Below are 26,483 nucleotides of genomic sequence, written 5' to 3'. Positions count from 1 at the left end.
TTTTCAGGAGGTCTTTTTAAGGGAGCATGCGAGCACACGTTCGGTGAGCCGCCAGCCGAACTTAAACATGCTGACACCTTAATTGCTTCAAGGTTTTTGCTCTGTCTTTTCTTCCATGATACAGGAAGCAGACCCTGGAATACTTTGCTTTGATTCGTTCTTTCAATGTTCCACAGTAAATGTCATAGATCTGTCTTCTTGCTGGATGTGTAATTTCTCAGCTGTTTTCCTTTTTGTGTTCTTTTCTATGAATATGACAGTCAAATCACTTTTCTATGAATATGACAGTCAAATCACTTTTCTATGAATATGACAGTCAAATCACTTTTCTATGAATATGACAGTCAAATCACTTTTCTATGAATATGACAGTCACTTGAAATGGGAAGGTTTGCAATGATGGGAGTGTCCATTCCTTCAGAGTATGTGATGGACTCCTGTCACTGAAGAGTCTACTGACGCTCTAAAACTTCTGTTTAGATCTTCAGCACAACCCACTCAGGGATCTATGTTCTGAATCAGAACTGAGCTGGCTGTGTGCATGCGTGTGCGCGTAATGTCTCAGGAAGCAGATATCTCTGTCATTTTGGTTCTTTGTTTCACTGACTCAGTTTTCCTGGACACTGCTCTGGGTATCAGATGGCCAATGATGCCTGCCACTATTAATGTCCATGGCTTGATTAGTTAATGATTAGCCAGCTATCAAGACCATGAGTGTTATGACTGCAGAGCAGATGGACCATCACAAGCCCACACACACCCTGAGTAGAAGTCTGATGGATGCTCACTCAGAGCGCCAGGGAAGGACGAGTGTCCGGAATTTACAATGCAGTAACATCATACTTAGACCTGCAGTGTGAACAAGGCTTGAATGCTCAAATTAGTTATGGAATACTGATTGTCCAAAGCGGAAGTTAGAAGTTACCAAATAGGATTTGTATGTGTTCAGACAGCAGTCATTAGCTGACATGGCCAAGTTAGTTGTCACAGTAACGCCGGGTGTGTGTGCAGTGGTGCAGGCTATGAAGATGGCTTGAAATGTGGCTTGAAATATCAGATTCCATGTGCTTTTTTGGCTGTAGGTTCAGACTTGAGGTCGACCGATTTAATCAGAATGGACGATTTTAAATTAGGGCCGATTTTCAAGTTTCCATAACAATCGGAAATCGGTATTTTTGGACGCCGATTTAATTTATTTAAATTTGTTTTTATTTAAATGTATTGTTTTTTATACCTTTTTTATTTAACTAGGCAAGTCAGTTAAAGAACACATTCTTATTTTCAATGACGGCCTAGGAACGGTGGGTTAACTGCCTCGTTCAGGGGCAGAAGGACAGATTTTCACCTTGTCAGCACGAGGGAACCAATCTTGCAACCTTACAGTTAACTAGTCCAACGCAATAACGACCTGCCTCTCTTTGTTGCACTCCACAAGGAGACTGCCTGTTACGCGAATGCAGTAAGCCACGGTAAGTTGCTAGCTAGCATTAAACTTATCTCATAAATAACAATCAATCATAATCACTAGTTAACTACACATGGTTGATGATATTACTAGATATTATCTAGCGTGTCCTGCGTTGCATATAATCTGACTGAGCATCCAAGTATCTAAGTATCTGACTGAGCGGTGGTAGGCAGAAGCAGGCGCGTAAACATTCATTCAAACAGCACTTTCGTGGGTTTTGCCAGCAGCTCTTTGTTGTGCGTCAAGCATTTCACTGTTTATGACTTCAAACCTATCAACTCCCGAGATGAGGCTTTGTAACCGAAGTGAAATGGCTAGCTAGTTAGCGCGTGCTAATAGCGTTTCAAACTTCACTTGCTATGAGCCTTCGGGTGGTTGTTTCCCTTGTTCTGCATGGGTAATGCTGCTTCGATTGGTGGCTGTTGTTGCTGGTTCGAGCCCAGGGAGGAGCAAGGAGATAGACTGAAGCTATACTGTTACACTGGCAATACTAAAGTGCCTATAAGAACATCCAATAGTCAAAGGTTAATGAAATACAAATGGTATAGAGGGAAATAGTCCTATAATTCCTATAATAACTACAACCTAAATCATCTTACCTGGGAATATTGAAGACTCATGTTAAAAGGAACCACCAGCTTTCATATGTTCTCATGTTCTGAGCAAGGAACTGAAACGTTAGCTTTCTTACATGGCACATATTACACTTACTTTCTTCTCCAATACTTTGTTTTTGCATTATTTAAACCAAATTGAACATGTTTCATTATCTACTTAAGGCTAAATTGATTTTATTGATGTATTATATTAAGTTAAAATAAGTGTTCATTCAGTATGGTTGTAATTGTCATTATTACAAATATATATTTTTTAAATCAGCCGATTTAATCGGATCGGCTTTTTTGGTCCTCCAATAATCGGTATCGTTATCGGCATTGAAAAATCATAATCGGTCGACATCTAGTTCAGACTGCAGGAAAAATAACCGATTTGAATCGGAGATGCAATTTTGGGGGGATTTGAGTCATTTCAAACTGTCAATGTGAACAACACTTAATGTGAGGATCCTTAATGTAATAGACCCCCCCCTCTTTACACCATGTACAAAGTGAAGGGTAGGTTAGAGCCTGGTTGAGTCATTGCATGTGTGCAAGGTGTCAACCCCCTGCTTTGCAGTGCCAGATGAAAGGACACTTGATGAAGGCTATGATAAGTGTCACGGTAAAGATTACAGTCCAGAGATGTGCTAAGCTACCTCTCTGCAGGAACTGAGATCCCTGGATCATGTTGAACAACCATTCTGCTTCTTAAACATTACACATCCCAAGGCTTAGGAATGGTTTGTTACGAAGCCTTGCATGCCTTTTTTTCTCACCTTTGTATGTGTGTGAGGAAGTGGCCGTATGTGGCCTGGCTGGGCCTGGCTGTGTCCAGATGTTCATTCCTGTGGGAAAGACGAGGGACACATCTAGAGGGAGAGTGCCACGTTGGTGCCTGGAGAGAGGGGGAGTGACGCACAACAAACACCCGCTCTCTGCTCAGGGAGTCGGAAGGCTGAGCTGCTCTCTGCTCAGGGAGTCGGAAGGCTGAGCTGCTCTCTGCTCAGGGAGTCGGAAGGCTGAGCTGCTCTCTGCTCAGGGAGTCGGAAGGCTGAGCTGCTCTCTGCTCAGGGAGTCGGAAGGCTGAGCTGCTCTCTGCTCAGGGAGTCGGAAGGCTGAGCTGCTCTCTGCTCAGGGAGTCGGAAGGCTGAGCTGCTCTCTGCTCAGGGAGTCTGCTCTCTGCTCAGGGAGGGAAGGCTGAGCTGCTCTCTGCTCAGGGAGTCGGAAGGCTGAGCTGCTCTCTGCTCAGGGAGTCGGAAGGCTGAGCTGCTCTCTGCTCAGGGAGCTAGCTGTGTAGTTTACTTTACTCATTTATCTCCTTGCTTCTTGGCTACGATTGCAGCTGTCTAGCCCTGTAGGAGTAGAGATTTCCATATTGCTGTGGAATATTGATTTGACCATCTTGCTTGCCAACATGTTTTCTGAATTCAAAGGGATTTTAAAAAACAATTTTAATCTATTATCCCTATTTATAAAATGGACTACACATGGTTTTAAGGGAATAGCAATGTTAAATTGCCCTCGTTGAGTGCAGAATAGTTTCCCCCCCCCTAAAGGTTATTGTAAGTGCATTTTTTCTTATCGTAGCCACTTGGAAGACCACTGCTCTGTTATCCTACTTCATTTCAGGTGACTAGTATCTTGAGGCAGTGTTCAGCTGGCCACTCATACCCTGCCTCTAGTGCCTCCTCTTCAGTCTAACAGGGTTTTGAGGTTCCCTGTTGCAATGTGGGTCATAAAAGATGCATAGTGCTTTATCATGCCTGTCACCTTCAAGGTGGCCATGGGGGGTTGTATTTGATATTAGTAGCGTCTCTAAATGGCCTTCATCACATGACCTGTCAAACCAGGCCTTCATCACATGACCTGTCAAACCAGGCCTTCACCACCCATGACCTGTCAAACCAGGCCTTCACCACCCATGACCTGTCAAACCAGGCCTTCACCACCCATGACCTGTCAAACCAGGCCTTCACCACCCATGGCCTGTCAAACCAGGCCTTCACCACCCATGACCTGTCAAACCAGGCCTTCACCACCCATGACCTGTCAAACTTTCACCACCCATGACCTGTCAAACCAGGCCTTCACCACCCAGACCTGTCAAACCAGGCCTTCACCACCCATGGCCTGTCAAACCAGGCCTTCACCACCCATAACCTGTCAAACCAGGCCTTCACCACCCATGACCTGTCAAACCAGGTCTTCACCACCTTCCCCATGACCTGTCAAACCAGGCCTTCACCACCCATACCTGTCAAACCAGGCCTTCATCACATGACCTGAAACCAGGCCTTCAAACCATGACCTGTCAAACCAGGCCTTCACCACCCATGACCTGTCAAACCAGGCCTTCACCACCCATGGCCTGTCAAACCAGGCCTTCACCACCCATAACCTGTCAAACCAGGCCTTCACCACCCATGACCTGTCAAACTAGGCCTTCACCACCCATGACCTGTCAAACCAGGCGTCTTCACCACCCAGACCTGTCAAACCAGGCCTTCACCACATGACTGTGCATGATAGTACAGCATTGTGCTGTTTAATTACCAAGACAGATTTAGCTTCTGTATTAAACCAACACTAAATGCATGGAGATGTAATTCTGAGTCATAGGATTTAGAATCACAAGGTATATTTGCCACAGTCAAGACTTCAACAGCCTCTTGGCCCAGATTTGTTGTGTGTGATTTTGTCTTCCTATAGCCTCCTTGGCGTGTCAGTACTCTGGTCCGATGGCTAGATCAATAGCAATAGATCAAATGCAATTAAATATTATAATTTGGGGAATTCTACGAAAAATCCTCCCACACAGCTCGGCCCCAATCAAACATCCAGCTTCCTGCTCCACCCCATCTTAGCCTTGACTGAAGATAGTCTCTTTGTTGTTCAAGCATCCGCTCCACTATGTAACACCGTGCCCACAACAGGGCTTGTATGTTACCAGCTGTTATAAACGTTCTAATACCTGATTTGAGTGCTTTGTCGATAAGCCCGTTTTGATAAAAGATTGATCGTCTCTCTTTGTGTGGTGATTTACCACCGTCTTCTATTTAACAGCCCTTAACCCCCTCCGCTGTAGCAACGTTATAGGGGCGCGGTTAATTGCAGGGTGAAGTATCCCTGTCACTTTCTACACATTGCTCATGATGGATTGGCAGTACATTAATGACCTAGTGGTTGAGACGCCTGTAAATTCATCATGGTTGCAATTACAAATATGTGTTTCCTCAGCATCATTTATGGGTCATTCAGAGCCTTAAGTCATTGGCTATTGATGTAAGACCATTTACCCCTGGTCAAAAAGCATTACGTCAATCATTTTTGCTTTGCCTCAAACCGTGTGACTGAAAAGGCTGTGGAAGAGCGATCAATCGTAATTTACTTCAAGAAACATTACATTACGCCTGTTTAAAGGAATGTGCCTTGAAACCTCCAACAAAGGGAAAGTGCAGCGTGATCTGATTACTGCCATGATCAATTCTCCTGTAAAAAAGGCCAACGTTAACGTCATTCACCCTGCAAATCTTGAAGTGTGGTGTTGAACCTTGTAACAAACCCTGTTGTGAACAATTAGATATTATCGTCTGATTTGACAAATTACAATTAATATAGGCTAAATGCCCGGGCACGGTTAATAGTACTGATTTCAGTAAGAAGGAAGATGGACGTCAATACGTATTGGATTAGGAGGATAGCCTCAGCATGAGGATCATGTTATAAATATCCAGCTAAATTCTCATGCTCTGGTGAAAGCTGATCTCGCTAAGATTACCCATAGCCTATTATTCCAGAGATTGTGTAGCCTGAACGTCTTAATCGCAGCATGTTTATGACCTACAATTTGCATACAATTTGTATCAGTGCCACTGGTTGCTGCAGTGAACCAACATCCTGCCAATTTTGGCTCTGTAATCTTGTCCACCAAACGGTACAGGATTAGCCAAAGAGGGTGTGTTTAGTGATTTACAATGAATCATTTGTATTTGATGTTTTGGGCACATTTGACCTTTGACGAATAGGCCTCTGAATAGAGGAAAACATGGAGCTTCAGTAGTCCAGATTATATTTAACCAGTGAATTCCACCTCCATGGAGTCTGCCTTTCATGTTGAACTTTCATGGTATGGATACATATGTCGGAGTGACCTTTATGTTCTCTCCAAATATATCTGATTCTGTCTGTATTTCTAAGCCTTTTTGTCCAATGAACATCAGACGCCAGAGGATGAGACTTGGCCGTTTGATTGGCCTAATTTGATTGCAGAGATATAATCCCTGCATGTTTCTTTTAAGTGCTCATTTCTACAACTCATCACAGCCTTTCATCCCTATCAGCAGGGTACTAGAAGACTCTTCCTTCCCACAGACACATTTCTCTCTGACCATGTTTGCCCAGGAGTTGTCTGATCTCCTGATGTAGGCCTGATGATGGCAGACACTGATAGAGCCCGGTCTTGGTCTGGGAACTCTTGATGTTCCCTGTCAGTGGTCTAAATCCAAAATGGCTGCCGCTCAGTCAGCTTGTCTCCGTCCAGCAAACACACAACATTATCTGCCCTTACAGGCCTTGTTGTTGTCTCCCTTGGTTGTTAGGTCATTATGCTTTCATGTTTTTAGGGACAATTTTTTTGAAACAATCAAAGATGTCTGCCTGGTAACTCATCCAAAATGTTAACCTTATTAGAATGTGATCATATGTAACTTCTTTCCTGGAGTTTTAGGCCTATATTTAGTAAGTAGTCACTGTTAGCGATGTGACAAACAAACATTTTCTTAATGTTGAAAAAACAAAAAACATCTGCTTTCTGTTAAAACTATAAGCTACCGAGTGGCGCAGCGGTCTAAGGCGCTGCATCTCAGTGCATGAAGCGTCAATATAGTACCTGGTTCGAATCCAGGCTGTATCACATCTGGCTGTGATTGGGAGTTCCATAGGGCGCCGCACAATTGGCCCAGCGTCGTCGGGGTTTGGCCGGAGTAGTCCGTCATTGTAAATAATAATTTGTTTACTGACTTGCCTAGTTAAATCAAGGTTAAATAAAAATGTGATAAAATTCACAATGCAGCTGCGCTGTTGCCAGGAATGGTTTGTGTCTCCAGGTGCGGTCCTTTTCAGATGGTTAAGCACTGCGCTGTTACCAGGAATGGTTTGTGTCTCCGGGTGCGGTCCTTTTCAGATGGTTAAGCATTGTAAATAATACTTATACTACCATTACTGTACTTCAATTCCACCTCACATAATTAGCATTTCCTTCTCAACTACACTACCGTTCTCAAGTTTGGGGTCACTTAGAAATGTCCTTGTGCTTTTCTTTCAAAATCATTTTTTTGTCCATTTAAAATAACATTAAATTGATCAGAAATACAGTGTGGACATTGTTAAAGTTGTAAATGACTATTGGAGCTGGAAACGGCAGATTTTCTATGGAATATCTACATAGGTGTACGGAGGCCATTTATCAGCAACCATCACTCCTGTGTTCCAATGGCATGTTGTGTTACCTAATCCAAGTGTATCATTTTAAAAGGCTAATGGATCATTAGAAAACCCTTTTGCAATTATGTTAGCACAGCTGAAAACTGTTGTTCTGATTAAAGAAGCAATAAAACGGGACTTCTGTAGACTAGTTGAGAATCTGGAGCGTCAGCATTTGAAGAAGTTGAGCCTCGCGCTTCAACACTCTTAGTTCTTGTGGAAATTGACCCACTGCTGTTTACTTTCTGCGTACTGGGATTTGTCCTAATGTTACGGTTCCCAATTTCATTTAAAAGTGAACATTATAAGTGTTCACACTGCTCGTCAATGTAATGGAATGTGATGTTTTTGTTGCAGGTGGTGAGGAGTCGGCCAGATGAACTAGATCCAGGGGAACCCGTAGCCGGGGACATGACTGATCCGTTGGCTGTTTTCTGGTGAATGGATTAGGGTGAGTACCTACAGTGCCTTCTTAAAGTATTCATACCCCTTGACTTATTCCACATGTTGTTACAGCCTGATTTCAAAATGTATTTTTCTCCTCACCCATCTACACACACTACCCCATAATGACAAAGAGCAAACATGATTTTAGAAAATTACAGAAATAGCTCATTTACATAAGTATTCACACCCCTGAGTCAATACATGTCAGAATCCCCTTTGGCAGCGACTACAGCTCTGAGTCTTTCTGGGTAAGTCTATAAGAGCTTTCCACACGTGGATTGTGCAACATTTGCCTATTTTTATTTTTTATAATTCTCTAAGTTCTGTCAAATAAGTTGTTCATTATTACTAGACAACCATTTTTAGGTCTTGATATATACAGTGAGGGAAACAAGTATTTGATCCCCTGCTGATTTTGTATGTTTGCCCACTGACAAAGAAATGATCAGTCTATATAATTTTAATGGTTTATTTGAACAGTGATGGACAGAATAACAAAAAAATTGAGAAAAACGCATGTCAAAAATGTTAGAAATTGATTTGCATTTTAATGAGGGAAATAAGTATTTGACCCCTTTGCAAAACATGACTTAGTACTTGGTGGCAAAACCCTTGGCAATCAGAGGTCAGATGTTTTTTGTAGTTGGCCACCAGGTTTGCACACATCTCAGGAGGGATTTTGTCCCACTCCTCTTGGCAGATCTTCTCCAAGTCATTAAGGCTTCGAGGCTGACGTTTGGCAACTCGAACCTTCAGCTCCCTCCACAGATTTTCTATGGAATTAAGGTCTGGAGACTGGCTAGGCCACTCCAGGACCTTAATGTGCTTCTTCTTGAGCCACTCCTTTGTTGCCTTGGCCGTGTGTTTTGGGTTATTGTCATGCTGGAATACCCATCCACAACCCATTTTCAATGCCCTGGCTGAGGGAAGGAGGTTCTCACCCAAGATTTGACCGTACATGGCCCTGTCCATCGTCCCTTTTGATGCAGTGAAGTTGTCCTGTCCCCTTAGCAGAAAAACACCCCAAAGCATAATGTTTCCACCTCCATGTTTGGCGGTGGGGATGGTGTTCTTGGGGTCACAGGCATTTCCTCTGAATCATTCAGATGTTCATTGGTAAACTTCAGACGGGCATGTATATGTGCTTTCTTGAGCAGGGGGACCTTGCGGGCGCTGCAGGATTTCAGTCCTTCACGGGATAGTGTGTTACCAATTGTTTTCTTGGTGACTATGGTCCCAGCTGCCTTGAGATCATTGACAAGATACTCCTGTGTAGTTCTGGGCTGATTCCTCACCGTTCTCATGATCATTGCAACTCCACGAGGTGAGATCTTGCGTGGAGCCCCAGGCCGAGGGAGATTGACAGTTCTTTTGTTTTTCTTCCATTTGCGAATAATCGCACCAACTGTTGTCCCCTTCTCACCAAGCTGCTTGGCGATGGTCTTGCAGCCCATTCCAGCCTTTGTGTAGGTCTACAATCTTGTCCCTGACATCCTTGTAGAGCTCTTTGGTCTTGGCCATGGTGGAGAGTTTGGAATCTGATTGATTGATTGCTTCTGTGGACAGGGGTCTTTTATACAGGTAACAAACTGAGATTAGGAGCACTCCCTTTAAGAGTGTGCTCCTAATCTCAGCTCGTTACCTTAGAAAATACACCTGGGAGCCAGAAATCTTTCTGATTGAGAGGCGGTCAAATATTTATTTCCCTCATTAAAATGCAAATCAATTGATAACATTTTTGACATGCGTTTTTCTGGATTTTTTTGTTGTTATTCTGTCTCTCACTGTTCAAATAAACCTACCATTAAAATTATAGACTGATCATTTCTTTTTCAGTGGGCAAACGTACAAAATCAGCAGGGGATCAAATACTTTTTTCCCTCACTGTATATTTTCATGCAGATTTAAGTCAAAACTGTCACTCAGCCAACACCCAGTGTAGATTTGGCCTGGTATTTGAGGTTATTGTCCTGCTGAAAGGTTAATTCATTTCCCAGTGTCTGGTGGAAAGCAGAACCAGGTTTTCCTCTAGGATTCTGCCTGTGCTTAGCTTTATTCCATTTAAAAAAAATAAACTCCCAAGTCCTTGCCAATGACCAGCATACCTATGATGCAGGCACCACCTGCTTGAAAATAGGAAGAGTGGTACTCAGTAATGTGGGTTTGCTCCAAACATAACGCTTTCTATTCAGGAAAGCAAGTTCATTTCTTTTCCACATTTTTAGCAGTTTTACTTTAATGCCTTGTTGGAAACAGGATGCATGTTTTGGAATATTTTTATTCTGTACTGGCTTCCTTTTCACTCTGTCAATTAGGTTAGTATTGTGGAGGAACTACAATGTTGATCCATCCTCAGTTTTCTTCTATCACAGCCATTAAACTCTGTAGCTGTTTTAAAGTCACCATTGCCCTCATGGTGAAATCCCTGAATAGTTTCCTTCCTCTCCGACAACTGAGTTTGGAAGGGAGTCTGTATCTTTGTAGTGACTGGGTGCATTGATACACCATCCAAGTGTAATTAACAACTTCTCCATTCTCAAAGGGATATATTCAATGCCCTTCTTGGTCAGGCATTGGAAAACCTCCCTGGTCTTTGTGGTTGAATTTGTGTTAGAAATTCACTTCTCGACTGAGGGACCTTACAATTATCTGTATGTGTGGGGTACGGAGATGAGGTAGTCATTAAACAATCATGTTAGACACTATTATTGCAACTTATGTGACTTATTAAGCAAGTGTTTACTCCTGAACTGATTCATGCTTGCCATAACAAAGGGGATGAATACTTATTGACTCAAGACATTTCAGCTTTTCATTTTGTATTAATTTGTAAACATTTCTAAAAACCTACTTCCACATTATAGGGTATTGTATGTCGGCCAGCGACAGTCTAATTTTGAATCCATTTTAAATTCAGGCTCTACCACCAATGTGGACCAAGTCCAGGGGTGTGAAATACTTCCTGAAGGCCCTATACCTGTCATTTTCCAACAGTAACTTACTTTGGAACCATAGAACTGCATTAATGCTGACCCAATCTGACCTGATCTTAATTGAGTAAGCAGAGCTGTGGCGGATTTCCCTAAACCCAAACCGTATCAAGTTGATAGCAAAAGGAAAGGAGAAGTCTTTGAACGTGCTCTGGATTCATTAGCCTGTATCAGGCTGGTAATTGGAAGTCTGCATGGAGCGAGAGGACAGGACTTGGGTAGATTCACAGACGCTGATCAAAGCTGTGTCCCCTACAGCCCCATGGGCTGCTTTTTTTATGCCACCTCTTCCTGCAAAAGATTCGCCCGGAGGGGATATGTCACATGTTCAAGGTCCCAATACCTGTAACCCTGCTATGTCATGAGGTTTTAACCATGTAAGCCTTACTGTGGAAGGATCCCATGTCCTGTTCCGTCCGAATCCTGTTAATCATATTCTGTTATGCTGCTGCAATCATATTCTGTTATGCTGCTGCAGGCTACATGTACGCCTTACTGTGGATTCTGTTATGCTGCTGCAGAGGCTACAGGAATCATATTCTGTTATCCTGCATACATGTACCTGTTCCTGCTCCGTCCCTGAATCATATTCTGTTATGCTGCTGCAGAGGCTACTGTGGAAGGATACCATCCCTGTGGAAGGATCCCATGTCCTGCTCCGTCCCTGAATCATATTCTGTTATGCTGCTGCAGAGGCTACATGTACGCCTTACTGTGGAAGGATCCCATGTCCTGTTCCGTCCCTGAATCATATTCTGTTATGCTGCTGCAGAGGCTACATGTAAGGTGGAAGGATACCATGTCCTGCCGTCCCTGAATCATATTCTGTTATGCTGCTGCAGAGGCTACATGTAAGCCTTACTGTGGAAGGATCCATGTCGTCCCTGAATCCCTGAATCATATTCTGTTATGCTGCTGCAATCATATTCTGTTATGCTGCTGCAGAGGCTACATGTACGCCTTACTGTGGAAGGATCCCATGTCCTGCTCCGTCCCTGAATCATATTCTGTTATGCTGCTGCATAGGCTGCTGCAGAGGCATGTACGCCTTACTGTGGAAGGATCCCATGTCCTGCTCCGTCCCTGAATCATATTCTGTTATGCTGCTGCAGAGGCTACATGTACGCCTTACTGTGGAAGGATCCCATGTCCTGCTCCGTCCCTGAATCATATTCTGTTATGCTGCTGCAGAGGCTACATGTACGCCTTACTGTGGAAGGATCCCATGTCCTGCTCCGTCCCTGAATCATATTCTGTTATGCTGCTGCAGAGGCTACATGTAAGCCTTACTGTGGAAGGATACCATGTCCTGCTCCGTCCCTGAATCATATTCTGTTATGCTGCTGCAGAGGCTACTTGTTGTTGTGCACTGCTTATAAATGATGTGCAAAGGTCACAGTAATGGTATTGAAGAGTGGTTATTTTTCTGTCTCTTCTCCAGTTGATTAGGAGCGTGTTTAATCCCCTGTTCCGTGTAGGTCTCTAATATTGTGGAAGGATACCATGCTTTTTCATATTCTGGTAATAACCTGCCTAATCCCTGGACTAGCGACGAGTTGGACCGAGACATTCACTTCAAAGCAATTTCCTCCATTCTCTGCCTGCTCTGAGAGATATAAACAATGTTTCATTGTGCAGCACTAATGTGAAATTACTTCTTTGTTGGCCACATCGAAGTCAATTTGTTAGCTCAGTGTGTTTGCTATGGTGATTCAACAAACGGAATGTAATAGAGAGAAGAAGCCCAGTGGAATGCAGGGCCAATGCCAGGTAAGAAAGACCTGGTGCTTAAGTCTTGTGTTATCAGGGCACAGACGGTGAACACCGGCTGGCTGGTGCAGACCTTCCTCAGCTAAAATCAGCAGAACATGTCTTTACTCAATTATATAGGCCCAGCTTTAGAGGATAAATCCTACATGTATATTTCTCAGCCTTACCTGGCCTTGAAACGGGCATCATTTTTTCAATAATTAAAAAAGGACCTTTTTAATTTTCTACATTTGTAAACGCCCATATGACACTCTGGGCCGTTAGAGGTCTGAAGAATATCGTCTTGGAGTTCTCACACAGTAAACTCCTTTTAAACCCTGTAGTAATCCAAATACACATTCTCACAGGGTTAGACTAGACTAGCCTATAAGCTATTCTGTTTTCCACTGCAAACATCTGGATAGGAGTTTTGATTGATTTGAAGAAGACTCTTACTGTAGTCCAATGTGAGGTCTGCTGGGCACTATTGGAGTGGCGAGGGCATCCACACCCATGCATGATTAACAAGGCTGGAGTCCAGCAGGGTATCGAGCTGCTGGATGTCCTGCTACTCCCCTGAGAGGCCTGGTGAGATGGTAACTGGAGACACGCACTACTCTGGAAAAACGGGTTGGCCTTGAGGTTGGACCCTTAAAAACATTTTATTTTTTTAAATGGAGCTTCTGCTTTGAGAAATCTCTTTTCTGAACTTCTTGAAATATTTGTTAAAATATGATGACTAACATGTTAGAATGGTGAACGTAGCTCACCACTGACTCTGTTGGTGAATCCCTTTGCACTCTGATTCATTAATATCATTATTTCACAAGGTGTAGTTGCAAGATGATCTATATCCAGTCAGTGTCAGAGACACAACCTTTCCACCCAGAGGACTGGCATCCTTTAGTGAAGATCGCTCCAGATTTGCTTTCGTGTGCCAACGTCTGATTGGGAGACACCTGCCTCTGTGACTGGCAGGTGACGGAGCAGGTGTTTTGGGCAGAATGTGAACTCATTGCTAACAGAAGAAGTGTTTTAATATGTGATGAAGGGCTAGCTCTCTCCCCCTGTCCCCCTCTCCTTCTCTACTCCTCTCCTCTGAGATACAACTCGCTGTGACGGTGTGTTCTTACGCCCAGGCAGCAGCAGGCATCTGAAGACTTGAAAGGGCAATGTGTAGGGGTGTTACCACGATTACAGAACAGACATTTGAATATGTTGTGGATGGTACATGCACTGTGCTGCATATTAATACTCTGTCATCAGTGTGACTTATTCAAGCTGAGCTGCGGTCGCTTCCCTTGTGTTGAGGCACCACCAAGGGAGAATTTGGCCTCAACCTTGGTAGTGATGCTGTCAACGCCTAAATGTTACTGAGTGAGCCATGCATTAACTGATGAAGAGGAGTGAGATGACCTACAGTGGAGCACATTTTATGGGAGGCGTGTTTGTCTTTTCTAACGAGCTGCCACACACACACACACACACACACGGACACCCTTCTCGTCTCCGACACAGTAGGAGTTAACAGGCCCCTGAGCTCCAGTCAGCCAGAGCTTATTTACAGCAGTCTGAGCCCCTGCCTGAATTCACCCAGAGACCACTGAAAATGTCATGAGTGTGTAGTTGGGGCAGGAACACCTGGTTGCACAAACACGGGGACTTCTGCTCCGATACCTCCCCAAGGGCAGCTCACCAGCGCTGGGGCGTTATCGCAATGATGGCTGTTACATTTTTTTCCCCACCAGAAAACAGCAGAGGGATAAAAACAACAGCCTGCCCAACCCAGGGCTCTGCTGCTACAGTGGTCTGCTCTGCTCCTACAGTGGTCTGCTCTGCTGCTACAGTGGTCTGCCCAACCCAGGGCTCTGCTGCTACAGTGGTCTGCTCTGCTGCTACAGTGGTCTGCTCTGCTGCTACAGTGGTCTGCCCAACCCAGGGCTCTGCTGCTACAGTGGTCTGCTCAACCCAGGGCTCTGCTGCTATAGTGGTCTGCCCATCCCAGGGCTCTGCTGCTACAGTGGTCTGCTCTGCTGCTACAGTGGTCTGCTCTGCTGCTACAGTGGTCTGCTCTGCTGCTACAGTGGTCTGCTCTGCTGCTACAGTGGTCTGCTCTGCCCAGCTCTGCTGCTACAGTGGTCTGCCCAACCCAGGGCTCTGCAGCTACAGTGGTCTGCCCAACCCAGGGCTCTGGTGCTACAGTGGTCTGCTCTGCTGCTACAGTGGTCTGCTCAACCCAGGGCTCTGCTGCAACAGTGGGCTGTCATGAAGGGTTTATTCTGCTCCGGAACCAGCCGGGAGATAAGCCGGTAGCTAGAGAAAGTCCAGAACTTCCAGAGGACTGCCATTAACAAGGTCTGCTGGCATGAGTATTGTTTTTCCACCCTCTTGGTATTCACACATCACTTGATATAGCCTAAGCATACCAATGAAAACATACTTTCAGGTGCTTGTGAGATGGGCTTCCAATAATCTTGGTGCTGAATAATCATCACTAGCACCCTTTGTGTACTGCAGATGGGGTTTTGGTATGGAGGCAAAGGTCGTAGGACATGAATGCTTTTGCCTAAACGGGGAAAAAGATAATGACAGGAAAATGAACTTAAATACTGCAGGATGTGCTTCCTCATCCCTCCCTATGTTATCAGTAAAACAACACAAACCCTCTGCTCACATTTGAAGATCAATGTTAGGCCCACTTGTTTTGCTCTTTCCGCAGTCTCGTCATTATAAACAGAACTTGTAGTAGATTGGCCTTAGCAGGCGTACTGTAACTAAGTAGCCAATCCAACCACCCCCTTTTCTGTCTTCTTGCTGTTGAGTGAAGGGTTAAAGTATCCCCCCCTTATTATACATGCACATTAAACTAACTTGCCAGCTGGTATGTTGGCAGTCTGTTGACGTTCCAAGGCAGAATGAGATACTCTTGAGCACGGTGTATCCTGGGTAGTTGTGAAGCAGCTGTTATTGCATCCAGAGATTTCTGACACGTTAACAATGCAGCGCAGCTGCTGCCAGCATTCAGCCTGTCATCGGAGCTGGCCTATGAGAGATGTCAGAGATGACCGGAGAAGCTGCGGAGCAATTGGAACTCGGAGACCTCCCTCCTCATGGCTTCTGTGTTTACAGTCCCGAGACCTCTGATCACAAAGATACTTCTCAACACGTAAACCCCTTCAACACATCGATTGACCTCTGCTCCAACCAGCCAAGGTTCAACATGGACGGTTGGAGCAGAGGTCAATTGACATGTTAAAGGGGTCTAACCTTGGATGGTTGGAGCAGAAGTCAATCAATATTTATTTTACCTTTTATTTAACTAGGCAAGTCAGTTAAGAACAAATTCTTATTTTCAATGATGGCCTATGAACAGCGGGTTAACTGCCTCCTTGTTCAGGGGCAGAATGACAGATTTGTACCTTGGGGATTTGAACTTGCAACCTTTCGGTTAGACATGGCTACGCTGCTGCCCCTTTTTCAAGGTTAGACATGGACCCCTTCAACATCTCGATTGACCTCTGCTCCAACCGTCCAAGGTTAGACATACTATTATGTCTCTGTTGGTCTTCAAGGACTGTTTGTAAGTTTTGACAAAGCTCATGTTGCCTAGAAGAAATGCGTTGTATTTCAACCAGCTTTTTGACTGAGATGATTTTCAAGTCTTGGCAAGCCTGGCATACACCTGCCACTGCTCTATTCCTGGGACTTAAATGGCCTGAAGAGTTGGACGGTATATCTGATGACCGTTCTGTCAAGCTCGCCGTAGTCGTCTAACCCCACCTGGCTGGGCAGGTTGGGACCAATATGGCATGTCGTCCCAACCCCTTGGAAGCCAACACAACACCACATGTAGTCCTACATCATCAGCATGCTAGCAGCAGCAGCTGCCCTCTTCATTTAGTCTCATCATTGATGCCCAGTCAGTGTTATAAAAACTCTGAGTGGAAGAGTTCTGACAACCATAAGGTGACCGGAGCCAAACCATCCAATCAGAGCAGAGGCCACTAAACCTGAAAGCAGTCCTTTCAGACTCCACAGTCCCTAGTGCCAGGGCCAGCCTTCCTCCTCCCACCCCTGATGGCCATTATCGGGACAGCATCTAAAGACAATGTAGCCCCTATGCTCCCAGGGGCCAGGTTGCCAAGGCTGGGGTGGAGGCCAAGGGCAGTCGATGTTCTCACATTACTGAGAACCCCCACCACCCCTTATCAAGGCTAAAGGCTGGGCTGTTTTAAGCTCAGTGGATAACCCCCCCATATGCACATTTATCAAGGCTAAAGGCTAGGCTGTTTTAAGCTCAGCAGTATGCTTAGCAGCATTTCAATGGAGTCCTTAATTTCCTCCTGTGTCTCATCCCTCCCCCTTGGCCCCCTGGGAAGGCCATGCATCACCAGGATGAGGACGGGTAGTGGGTGTGAACTCTGGCCAGAGCGCCATGGCGATAGATGAACTCGAAGCATACTGAGAGGGCATTTGGTCATGTGTGCTGGCCACAGATTGATGCGCTCATTTTAAACGCAGGTCCCATGCCGCTGTGTCAAATTTTTAAGTATCTTTCAATTCTCCGAAGCAGGACGTTGGCTCATTTAAGCTGAAAAGCTCCACTCCCCCCACAATCTGTCAGGCATGGAGGGTTTTTATCCTCAACAGCCTTGTACTCCCTATCCGGGTTGTTGTCTGTTGTTTTGAAGTACTTCCCCTCTAAGTCTGTAGTTCAAATCGTGGATATTACCAGAGGGATTACATCTGTGCAACACATCCGTAGTCAAGCTGATTTCCCTTGGATTACACAGAGGCCCATCCATATCTCATGCACTTAAGTGGATTTGGGCCGAATTGATCCATGAAAACACTGCTACTGTCCAGTCCACTAGATAGAGCCTAGTGGTGTTGTCTGAACTGTAGTTAAGTCGTACATAATAAATAGGTTACATTCACAAGTGAATTGAAAGATGCTACAGGTTTTTATTGATATGGCTCTTTTTCCAGAACCTTGAGGAGATCCGTTTTAACAGTCTGATCATATGAATCACAAGAGATGTGGATTCATGAAAGGTGGTGAGAGAGAATGTGAATGAATAACAAGCAATGCGATATAAGTTCTAGATTTATCCTTGCCCACTTGTCTAGTCACTATGGTCTTGTCCTGGTTTAGGCAGGCTGTGATTGGCTGGTCTCAGTGAAGCCTAGTGGTATAGCCAGTAGCCATGCCACTGACTGAGCTCTGCCGGCAGCACACCACCTAATAAGATCCAATTATTTATAGTCAGGCCCTGACAAGATGGAGACAGTCTGCTTATCTTTCACTGTGCAGTCCCCAGGCTTCCTCCCAGAGTTCTCATCATTGTCAGAGCTCCCAGCAGCCCAATCATTCATCTCTCCACTATGCTGACTTTTCTCCAAATATCAATGATACTTTTATTCACACAGCAATATTTTACATATGCAGAGGTCTGCCAAAGCAGATGTTTCACATGACATGACACTTAAAGTTGGTAACTGCAAGTGCAGAGTTCACTTTCACCCTCCAGCAGTTGATACTTGGAGAGAACCATGTGTAGACCTATTTCCAAATGGAAGTGCTCGCTATTATTGGAAAGTGTGTTTCTAACCCACCCCATACAGCTCATGTATTTGCAGCAGCTATTGTTAGAACACGATCATTAACACATGATCTTCAGGGTTTATATTGTGAGCTGGGTTACTAACACCAGGCTGAATGTATACAGTACCAGTCAAATGTTTGGGCACACCTACTCAAGGGTTTTGCTTTATTTTTTTACTATTTTCTACGTTGTAGAAATAATAGTGAAGACCTCAAAACTATGAAATAACACATACGGAATCATGGAGTAACCAAAAGAGTGTTCAACAGATCAAAATATATTTGAGATAGCCACTCTTTACCTTGATGACAGTTTTGCACACTCTTGGCATTCTCTCAACCAGCTTCACCTGGAATGCTTTTCCAACAGTCTTGAAGGAGTTCCCACATGCTGAGCACTTGTTGGCTGCAGGCCAGGTTATCTGGTGCAGCACTCCATCAATCTTCTTCTTGGTCAAATAGCCCTTACACAATCTGGAGGTGTATTTTGGTTCATGGTCCTGTTGAAAAACAAACGATAGTCCCACTAAGCGCAAACCAAATGGGGTGGCGTATCGCTGCAGAATGCTGTGGTAGCCATGCTGGTTAAGTGTGCCTTGAATTGTAAATAAATCATTGACAGTGTCACAGCAAAGCACCCCAAACCATCACACCACCACCACGGAGATCATCCGTTTACCTACTCTACATCTCACGAAGACATGGCGATTTGGAAGGAAAAATATTGTTTTCTTGGCCCAAGAAAGTCTCTTCTTATTGGTGTCCTTTTAGTAGTGGTTTCTTTTGCAGCATTTTTACCATGAAGGCCTGATTCACGCAGTCATGTTGAGATGTCTGTTACTTGAACTCTGAAGCATTTATTTGGGCTGCAATTTCTGAAGCTGGTAACTAATGAATTTATCCTCTGCAGCAGAGGTAACTCTGGGTCTTTCTTTCCTGTGGCCAGATGGTTTTTGCGACTGCACTTGAAGAAACTTTCAAAGTTCTTAATGTTCCGTATTGACTGACCTTCATGTCTTAAAGTGATGGACTGTAGTTTCCCTTTGCCAAGAACATTTCAAATAAGCATAGTATAGACTTGGTCTTTTACCAAATAGGGCTATCTTCTGTATACCACACCTACCTTATCGCGACACAGAGCTCTGTTCTGTAAACCACCTCTCCCTTGTCACAACACAACTGATTGGCTCAAACGCATTAAGAAGGAAAGAAATCCCACAAATTAACTTTGAACAAGGCACACCTGTTAATTGAAATGCATTCCAGGTGACTACCTCATGAAGCTGGTTGAGAGAATGCCAAGTGTGCAAAGCTGTCAAGGCAAAGGGTGGCTACTTTGAAGAATCTCAAATATAACACATTTTTTGGGGGGGGGGCTACTACATGTGTTATTTCATAGTTTTGATATCTTCACTATTATTCTACAATGTAGGGGGGGGAAAGAACAAAAAAATAAAAACCCTGTGTCCAAACTTTTGACTGGTTCTGTATGTTTTCCTTTATTTCCGAGTAACCCTACCACCCCTCCCCTAATTGGAGTAAACGACTCGACAACAACACTTAGGCTTATACTTCCAGCTTATACATCTTTCAGCTCCCCTCCACCCCTCCCATCTAGTTCTGAACACCATCCAGTTTTGGTTTCTATTTGGTATATATTTTTCAGCTGTGATGTTTTATAAAAGTTGTGAGCCTTTCTATTCTCATAGTGTCTACAGATTGTAAATAAAATAAACATTTTTTGCTAAGAGCATTATTATATTATTGATCATTTGACTGACATTTTAAGTCACCCAGCACTCAAGGCTGTTCTTAAGAGAGTAGCCTATCCTGCCTCATATCCTGTATCATATCATGCCTTTACTCTACACGCTTATTAGAGAGAACTGGAACCTCCTAACTCCTGTTGTCCTTGTCTGGCTACATGCTTGTCCTTGGTGTATAACTTTGTTGGAAACCAGAGACCATTATCGTTGTAATTTGACTCGGCGTTGCTAGGGCAGATAGATTGCTCCCATTGTGGAATTAATGCGCATTCATTGTGTTGACCTTTAGCTGTGGCTGGATTAAGCTGAAGCATTGAGATGCTGTTGGAAGTAATGATTTTCTACCCTCTCTCTCTCTCCTGTATTGTGGGAAGGCCGAGTCTTTGTCGTTGCTGCATCTGCAACTCCTAGCGCCGTAAGCTGTAATTAGTGAGGGGGTTTGCCTATTGATTTCTCTCAGGACGATGAAAATGCCAGAAACAACATGGCAGACGACGTGAGTCTCGGACCCGCGCTGATTGGCACTGTTAATCGGGTGAATGAATTGACGCGTCTCGTTGGCCTGGTAGACGCCGACTCCAGCCTTTATCTAGTTTTGACCCTCACCTCAAAGCGGTTCATGTTCTTAATACCGTTCTCGTAGACACAAGTGTTTACCCACAACCAAAGAGGGACTGTCTGTGATCCACTATTTGGAAAACACTATTCTAGCTATTTACTCCTTGTTCACTCTCCACCCCTGTGCTCATTTAAAACGCATGTCAGCATTGGCAAGTTATGTGAATTGGTCTATGCAAGCCTCTGAAGTGGTAGTTGAATGTTTTCCATTCCCAACCCTCAAGCGGAAGCAGCTGCAAAAGGCGTACACAAACAACTAATTGCAAATGCTGCTCGTCATCACATTTACCATAATGCTGGTTCCTTTCCTCAAGTTAATCTGCATTCGATTCTCATCAACTCATCTGCAGACGCTCCTCAATCACCTTGCATCTTCTTAAGCGGTTTAGTCTACTTTGTGTATTCCTTAATTGTGGAGCCCAGACCTGTCAGCTCGGCTCTGTCTCGAACCGGGAGCTGTGGAGCCCAGGCCTGTCGGCTCTGTCTAGAACCGGGAGCTGTGGAACCCAAGCCTGTCGGCTCTGTCTAGAACCGGGAGCTGTGGAGCCCAAGCCTGTCGCCTCTGTCTAGAACCGGGAGCTGTGGAGCCCAAGCCTGTCGGCTCTGTCTAGAACCGGGAGCTGTGGAACCCAAGCCTGTCGGCTCTGTCTAGAACCGGGAGCTGTGGAGCCCAAGCCTGTCGGCTCTGTCTAGAACCGGGAGCTGTGGAACCCAAGCCTGTCGGCTCTGTCTAGAACCGGGAGCTGTGGAGCCCAAGCCTGTCGGCTCCGTCTAGAACCGGGAGCTGTGGAGCCCAGACCTGTCGGTGTAGAGCAGTAGGCTAGTGTTGGAGTGACTATCTGTGCTGTTTTTCCCCACATCCCAACACCTCTCTTGTTTGTATCAATGAAGCTCCCAGATAACACGTTGCATGTGTTTTTGTTGAAGATGTTGAGGGCCACACATATGGTGACAGTAGTAGTGGTACAGCAGAAGTACACGGAGTATACAAAATATTAAGAACACCTTCATAATATTGAGCCCCCCTTCCCTCAGAACATCTTCAATTTGTCAGGGCATGGACTCTACAAGGTGTTGAAAGCGTTCCACAGGGATGCTGGACCATATTGACGCCAATGCTTTCTTGGCTTGTGTGGTATCCAGATAGTCATTCCAACCTTGCGTCATACGGGGATATTCAGTAATATCGGCACTGATCCCAAGGGCCGTGGATTTCAAACCCCATTTATACTGCAATCTGAGGATTAGCAATGCTAACAAGTACATGTAAAATCCCATAGAGAATGCTAATGATCGCGTTGTGAATATTTTTGTACAGTTTCTTACTGAACTAAGTAACTCAATGCTACACAGTTTGCTGCACAAAACAAATATTAGCCAGCGAGGCTCTTGATCCAGGAGTCACTCTAGAGTAGAGAGAGAGGAAAGGGGTAAAGGTGGGGTTATAAACCTCACCTACAGGCCAACGTCTTGGCAGAGATGAGACTTTCTTGGTAAGTCTCTTAAGAACATTCCACACCTGGATTGTGCAAGATTTGCCCATTATTAAAAAAATATATAATCTTCAAGCTCTGTCAAATTTGGTTGTTGATCATTGCTAGTCCACCATTTTTCAGGTCTTGCGATGGATTTTCCAAGTAAATTTAAGTCTCAACTATAACTCAGGAACATTCACTGTCTTCTTGGTGAGTAACTCCAGTGTAAATGTGGCTTTGTTTTAGGTTATTGTCCTGCTGAAATGTTCATTCATTTCCCAGTGTCTGGTGGAAAGCAGACTGAACAAGGTTTTCCTCTAGGATTTTGCCTGTGCTTAGCTCCATTCATTAGATTTTTTTTATCCTGAATCTCCCTTGTCCTTAACAATTACAGCATACCCATAACATGATGAAAATACGGAGAGTGGCGCTCAGTAATGTGTTGTATTTTCCACAAACATAAAACTTTGTATTTCAGACAAAGTTAATGGCTTTGCCACATTTTTTGGGGGCAGTATTACTTTAGTGCCTTGTTGCAAACAGGATGCATATTTTGGAGTATTTGTATTCTGTACCAACTTCCTCCTTTTATGTTGATCCATCCTCTGTATTCTCCTATCACAGCCATTAAACTCCTTCCACTGCGGGAAATGAAGTAGGAAGGCTGCCTGTATCTACAGTGCCTTCGGAACGTTTTCAGACCCATCCACAATACTTATGTAAATCTGATATTGCAGTTTTTTTTATTTGTAATACATTTGCAAAAATGTATAAAACCCTGTTTTTGCTTTGTCATTATGGGGTGTAGATTGAGGGGAGGAGGCAATGACGATTTATTTCATTTTAGAATAAGGCAGTAACATAACAATGTGGAAAAAGTTATTTCCGAAGGCACTGTATGTGTCTTATATACTTAATGTTGTCCAAGGATACTATTAATAAGTCTCTGTTTCCCCTGTGCAGGTGTGCTGTGACCATGCGTTGCCTGGCGGCCCGGGTCAACTACAAGACCCTGATCGTCATCTGCGCACTCTTCACCCTCCTCACCATGCTTCTGTGGAACCGCTGCTCCAGCGACACCGCCCTGCGCTTCCTCCCGCGGGCCCCGCCGCCACCCCCCAGCGCCAAGGTGGGCGACGCCAGCATTAGCAGCCAGCAGCAGCCCCCGGAGCCGCCGCCCATAGTAGGCGGAGCTGCCGGCATCAAGTACGAAGAGATGGACTGCCTGATTAACGACGACGTCACGATAAAGGGTCGGCGGGACGGTGCTGAAGTGTACTTTCCTTTCAGCTGGCTGGAGAAGTACTTTGAGGTGTACGGCAAGGTGGTGCAGTACGACGGTTACGAGCGATTTGAGTTCCAGCACAGCTACTCCAAGGTGTACGCGCAGCGCGAGCCCTACCACCCGGACGGCGTCTTCATGTCCTTCGAGGCATACAACGTGGAGGTGCGCGACCGCGTCAAGTGCATCAGTGGAGTGGAAGGTGAGTCGAGTCCCTTGAGGCGCCAACATTGATCTGTGACACTGTCCACGAGAAAAGGCATTTTATTGCACGAACCACATTACAACCGTTATTTTGATTCACCTGACGCACAAGAAATCAGAGCTAGTCTATCAATCCTTTAATCGCATTAATTACTACTTATTGATCAATACATACCATCACGAATGTATGGCCTTATAAAATCTTATTTGTTTTTCCCCAAATGTAGTTTTCTTTGTTTGGTTTTTCAAGGTTTCTATAATTCCCAAACTTTTAAAAAATTGAAGAATAACAAAATTGGATCTTTTTTTTATTTTGGGTTGTAGTATGAACCAACAAGAGACTGTTTGCTTAGCGATGTTTGTGTAGCGCTCTTGTAGTTGGAGAGTTTGCAAAGCAAATGGCCACTGGATTGATGCAAATGGTCATGATCTCATTCTGCCAGGTAGCCATAGGCTACTTTGGTAGACATTTTAAAGGGGAAGGTTTTTGGGAAAGCCTTTCCATCTAACAGAAGATGGTTATAATTTGCATCATCGCTAACGGCTACACAATGTGCAGACACGGGCATTCCTCGCCACGCAGACACGGGCATTCCTCACCGCTTCATAAAGTTGCAGGAAAATACGAATCACTGATGCATTCTGTTCTAGTCTTGTCTTTGGCAAATTAATTTGTTTTCTACTAAGTTCAATACATTTTTGAATATTGTTGAATTCCGTTTTAATATCTGGATTCCGTGATTCCGTACTCATTCTCCGCAATGTGGATTTTATCGGGCCCTGTGAATGGTCCCACAAGACCAGGATTGGAAAATTTCTGTTAATAGTCAAATGTTTAAAAAAAAGCAAAGTAGCCCAACATTCATTGCCTTTGTCCTCAACTCCATAAACAGGGACCAGGAAAGGAACCACTAAGCTCTATCACACACTAGTTTATACATGGCATGTCAGGACCAGCACTTAGTGGTTGTGTGCAAAGCAGTCTGAACGGACCCGTCTTAAAGGACAGTGTCCGTACGAGTTTAAGAGCCATTTAGCTGCACCGTCCGTAGGAGAATTTCCAGGAAACCAGGCTTGAGTAATCCACCTCTGGCCCCTTGTGAATAATGCACCATCAATTGAGTTGCATTAAGCAAATGAAACTGGGATTTGATCGGCCAGATCACGAAACCTGATTGTGGCAACTTAATGGAGCACTATTTTGTGCTTGTACCGATACGCCGGGGTCTCCTGTTTCACAACGTGGAGATGGACTATTGGTAGACATTGGAGTGTGAGGGTCTCCATGTGTGGGTACCCGTGGTTTTAATCTCTGATCAGATATCTGTGTGGTGAGGATGTTGCTTATTTTCTGTGTGAGTGTTTGACACCTACAGCACCCGATGTCACAAGAAGGCCAAAAAGATCATCGACATCAACCACCCGAGCCACGGCCTATTCACCCTACTATCATCCAGAAAGAGATGTCAGTACAGGTGCCTCAAAGCTTGGACCGAGAGACTGGAAAAACAGCTTCTATCTCAAGGCCATCAGACTGTTAAATAGCCATCACAAGCCGGCCTCCACCCAGTACCCTGCCCTGAACTAACTCACTAGCCGGCTACCACCCGGTTACTCAAACCTACACCTTAGAGACTGCTGCCCTATGTACATAGACATGGAATCACTGGTCACTTTAATAATGTTTACATACTGTTTTACCCATTTCATAAGTTTATACTGTATTCTAGTCAATACCATCTATTCTACTGTTGCTGTATATATAACATCCTGGAGTCGCCTCTTCACTGTTGACGTCGAGACTGGTGTTTTGTTGAGGACTTGTGAGGCTTCGGTTTCTCAAACTAGACACTAATGTACTCTTGCTCAGTTGTACACCGGGGCCTCCCACTCCTCTTTCTATTCTGGTTAGAGTTTGCGCTGTTCTGTGAAGGGAGTAGTACACAGCGTTGTATGGGATCTTCAGTTTCTTGGCAATTTCTCGCATGGAATAGCCTTCATTTCTCAGAACAAGAATAGACTGACGAGTTTCAGAAGAATGATCTTTTTCTGGCCATTTTGAGCCTGTAATCGAACCCACAAATGCTGATTCTCCAGATTCTCAGCTAGTCTGAAGAAGGCCAGTTTTATTGCTTCTTTAATCAACAAAACAGTTTTCAGTGGTGCTAACATAATTGCAAAAGGGTTTTCTAATTATCAATTAGCCTTTTTTTAAATTATCAAGTTGGATTAGCTAACACAACATGCCACAATGTCTACACTGTATTTCTGATCAATTTGATGGTATTTTAATGGACAAAAAAATGTACTTTTCTTTCAAAAACAAGGACATTTCTAAGTTCAAAATCAACATTCGGTATCTGGTGTGGCCACCAGCTGCATTAAGTACTGCAGTGCATCTCCTCCTCATGGACTGAACCAGATTTGCCAGTTCTTGTTGTGAGATGTTACCCCACTCTTGCACCAAGGCACTTGCAAGTTCCCGGACATTTCTGGGGGGGAATGGCCATAGACCTCACCTGCAGATCCAACAGGTCCCAGACGTGCTCAATGGGATTGAGATCCGGGCTCTAAACTGGCCATGGCTGGACACTGACATTCCTGTCTTGCAGGAAATCACACACATAACGAGCAGTATTGTCGTGCTTGAGGTTAATGTCAGGATGAGCCTGCAGGAAGGGTACCACATGAGGAAGAAGGATGTCTTCCTTGTAACGCACAGCGTTGATTTCCTGCAATGACAGCAAGCTCAGTCCGATGATGCTGTGACACACCGCTGCAGACCATGACGGACCCTCC

At 44.5% G+C, this 26,483-nt stretch overlaps 1 protein-coding gene across 1 annotated transcript in view; it reads left to right on the top strand.

The window, feature by feature from the left end:
* The window catches only part of LOC112264250 (D-glucuronyl C5-epimerase B-like), an 82,637-nt gene that overhangs the window by 35,030 nt on the left and 21,124 nt on the right, over positions 1-26,483 (top strand). The window contains 2 exon segments of the mRNA XM_042316888.1: positions 7,906-7,999; positions 23,162-23,682. Coding sequence (XP_042172822.1) covers positions 23,175-23,682 — 508 coding nt within the window. The 5' untranslated portion in view covers positions 7,906-7,999; positions 23,162-23,174.

Source organism: Oncorhynchus tshawytscha, unplaced genomic scaffold, assembly GCF_018296145.1.
Source record: "Oncorhynchus tshawytscha isolate Ot180627B unplaced genomic scaffold, Otsh_v2.0 Un_contig_13882_pilon_pilon, whole genome shotgun sequence".
Taxonomy (NCBI): domain Eukaryota; kingdom Metazoa; phylum Chordata; class Actinopteri; order Salmoniformes; family Salmonidae; genus Oncorhynchus; species Oncorhynchus tshawytscha.
The sequence above is the reverse complement of the archived record's forward strand: the minus strand, read 5'-3'. Positions and strand labels throughout refer to the sequence as shown.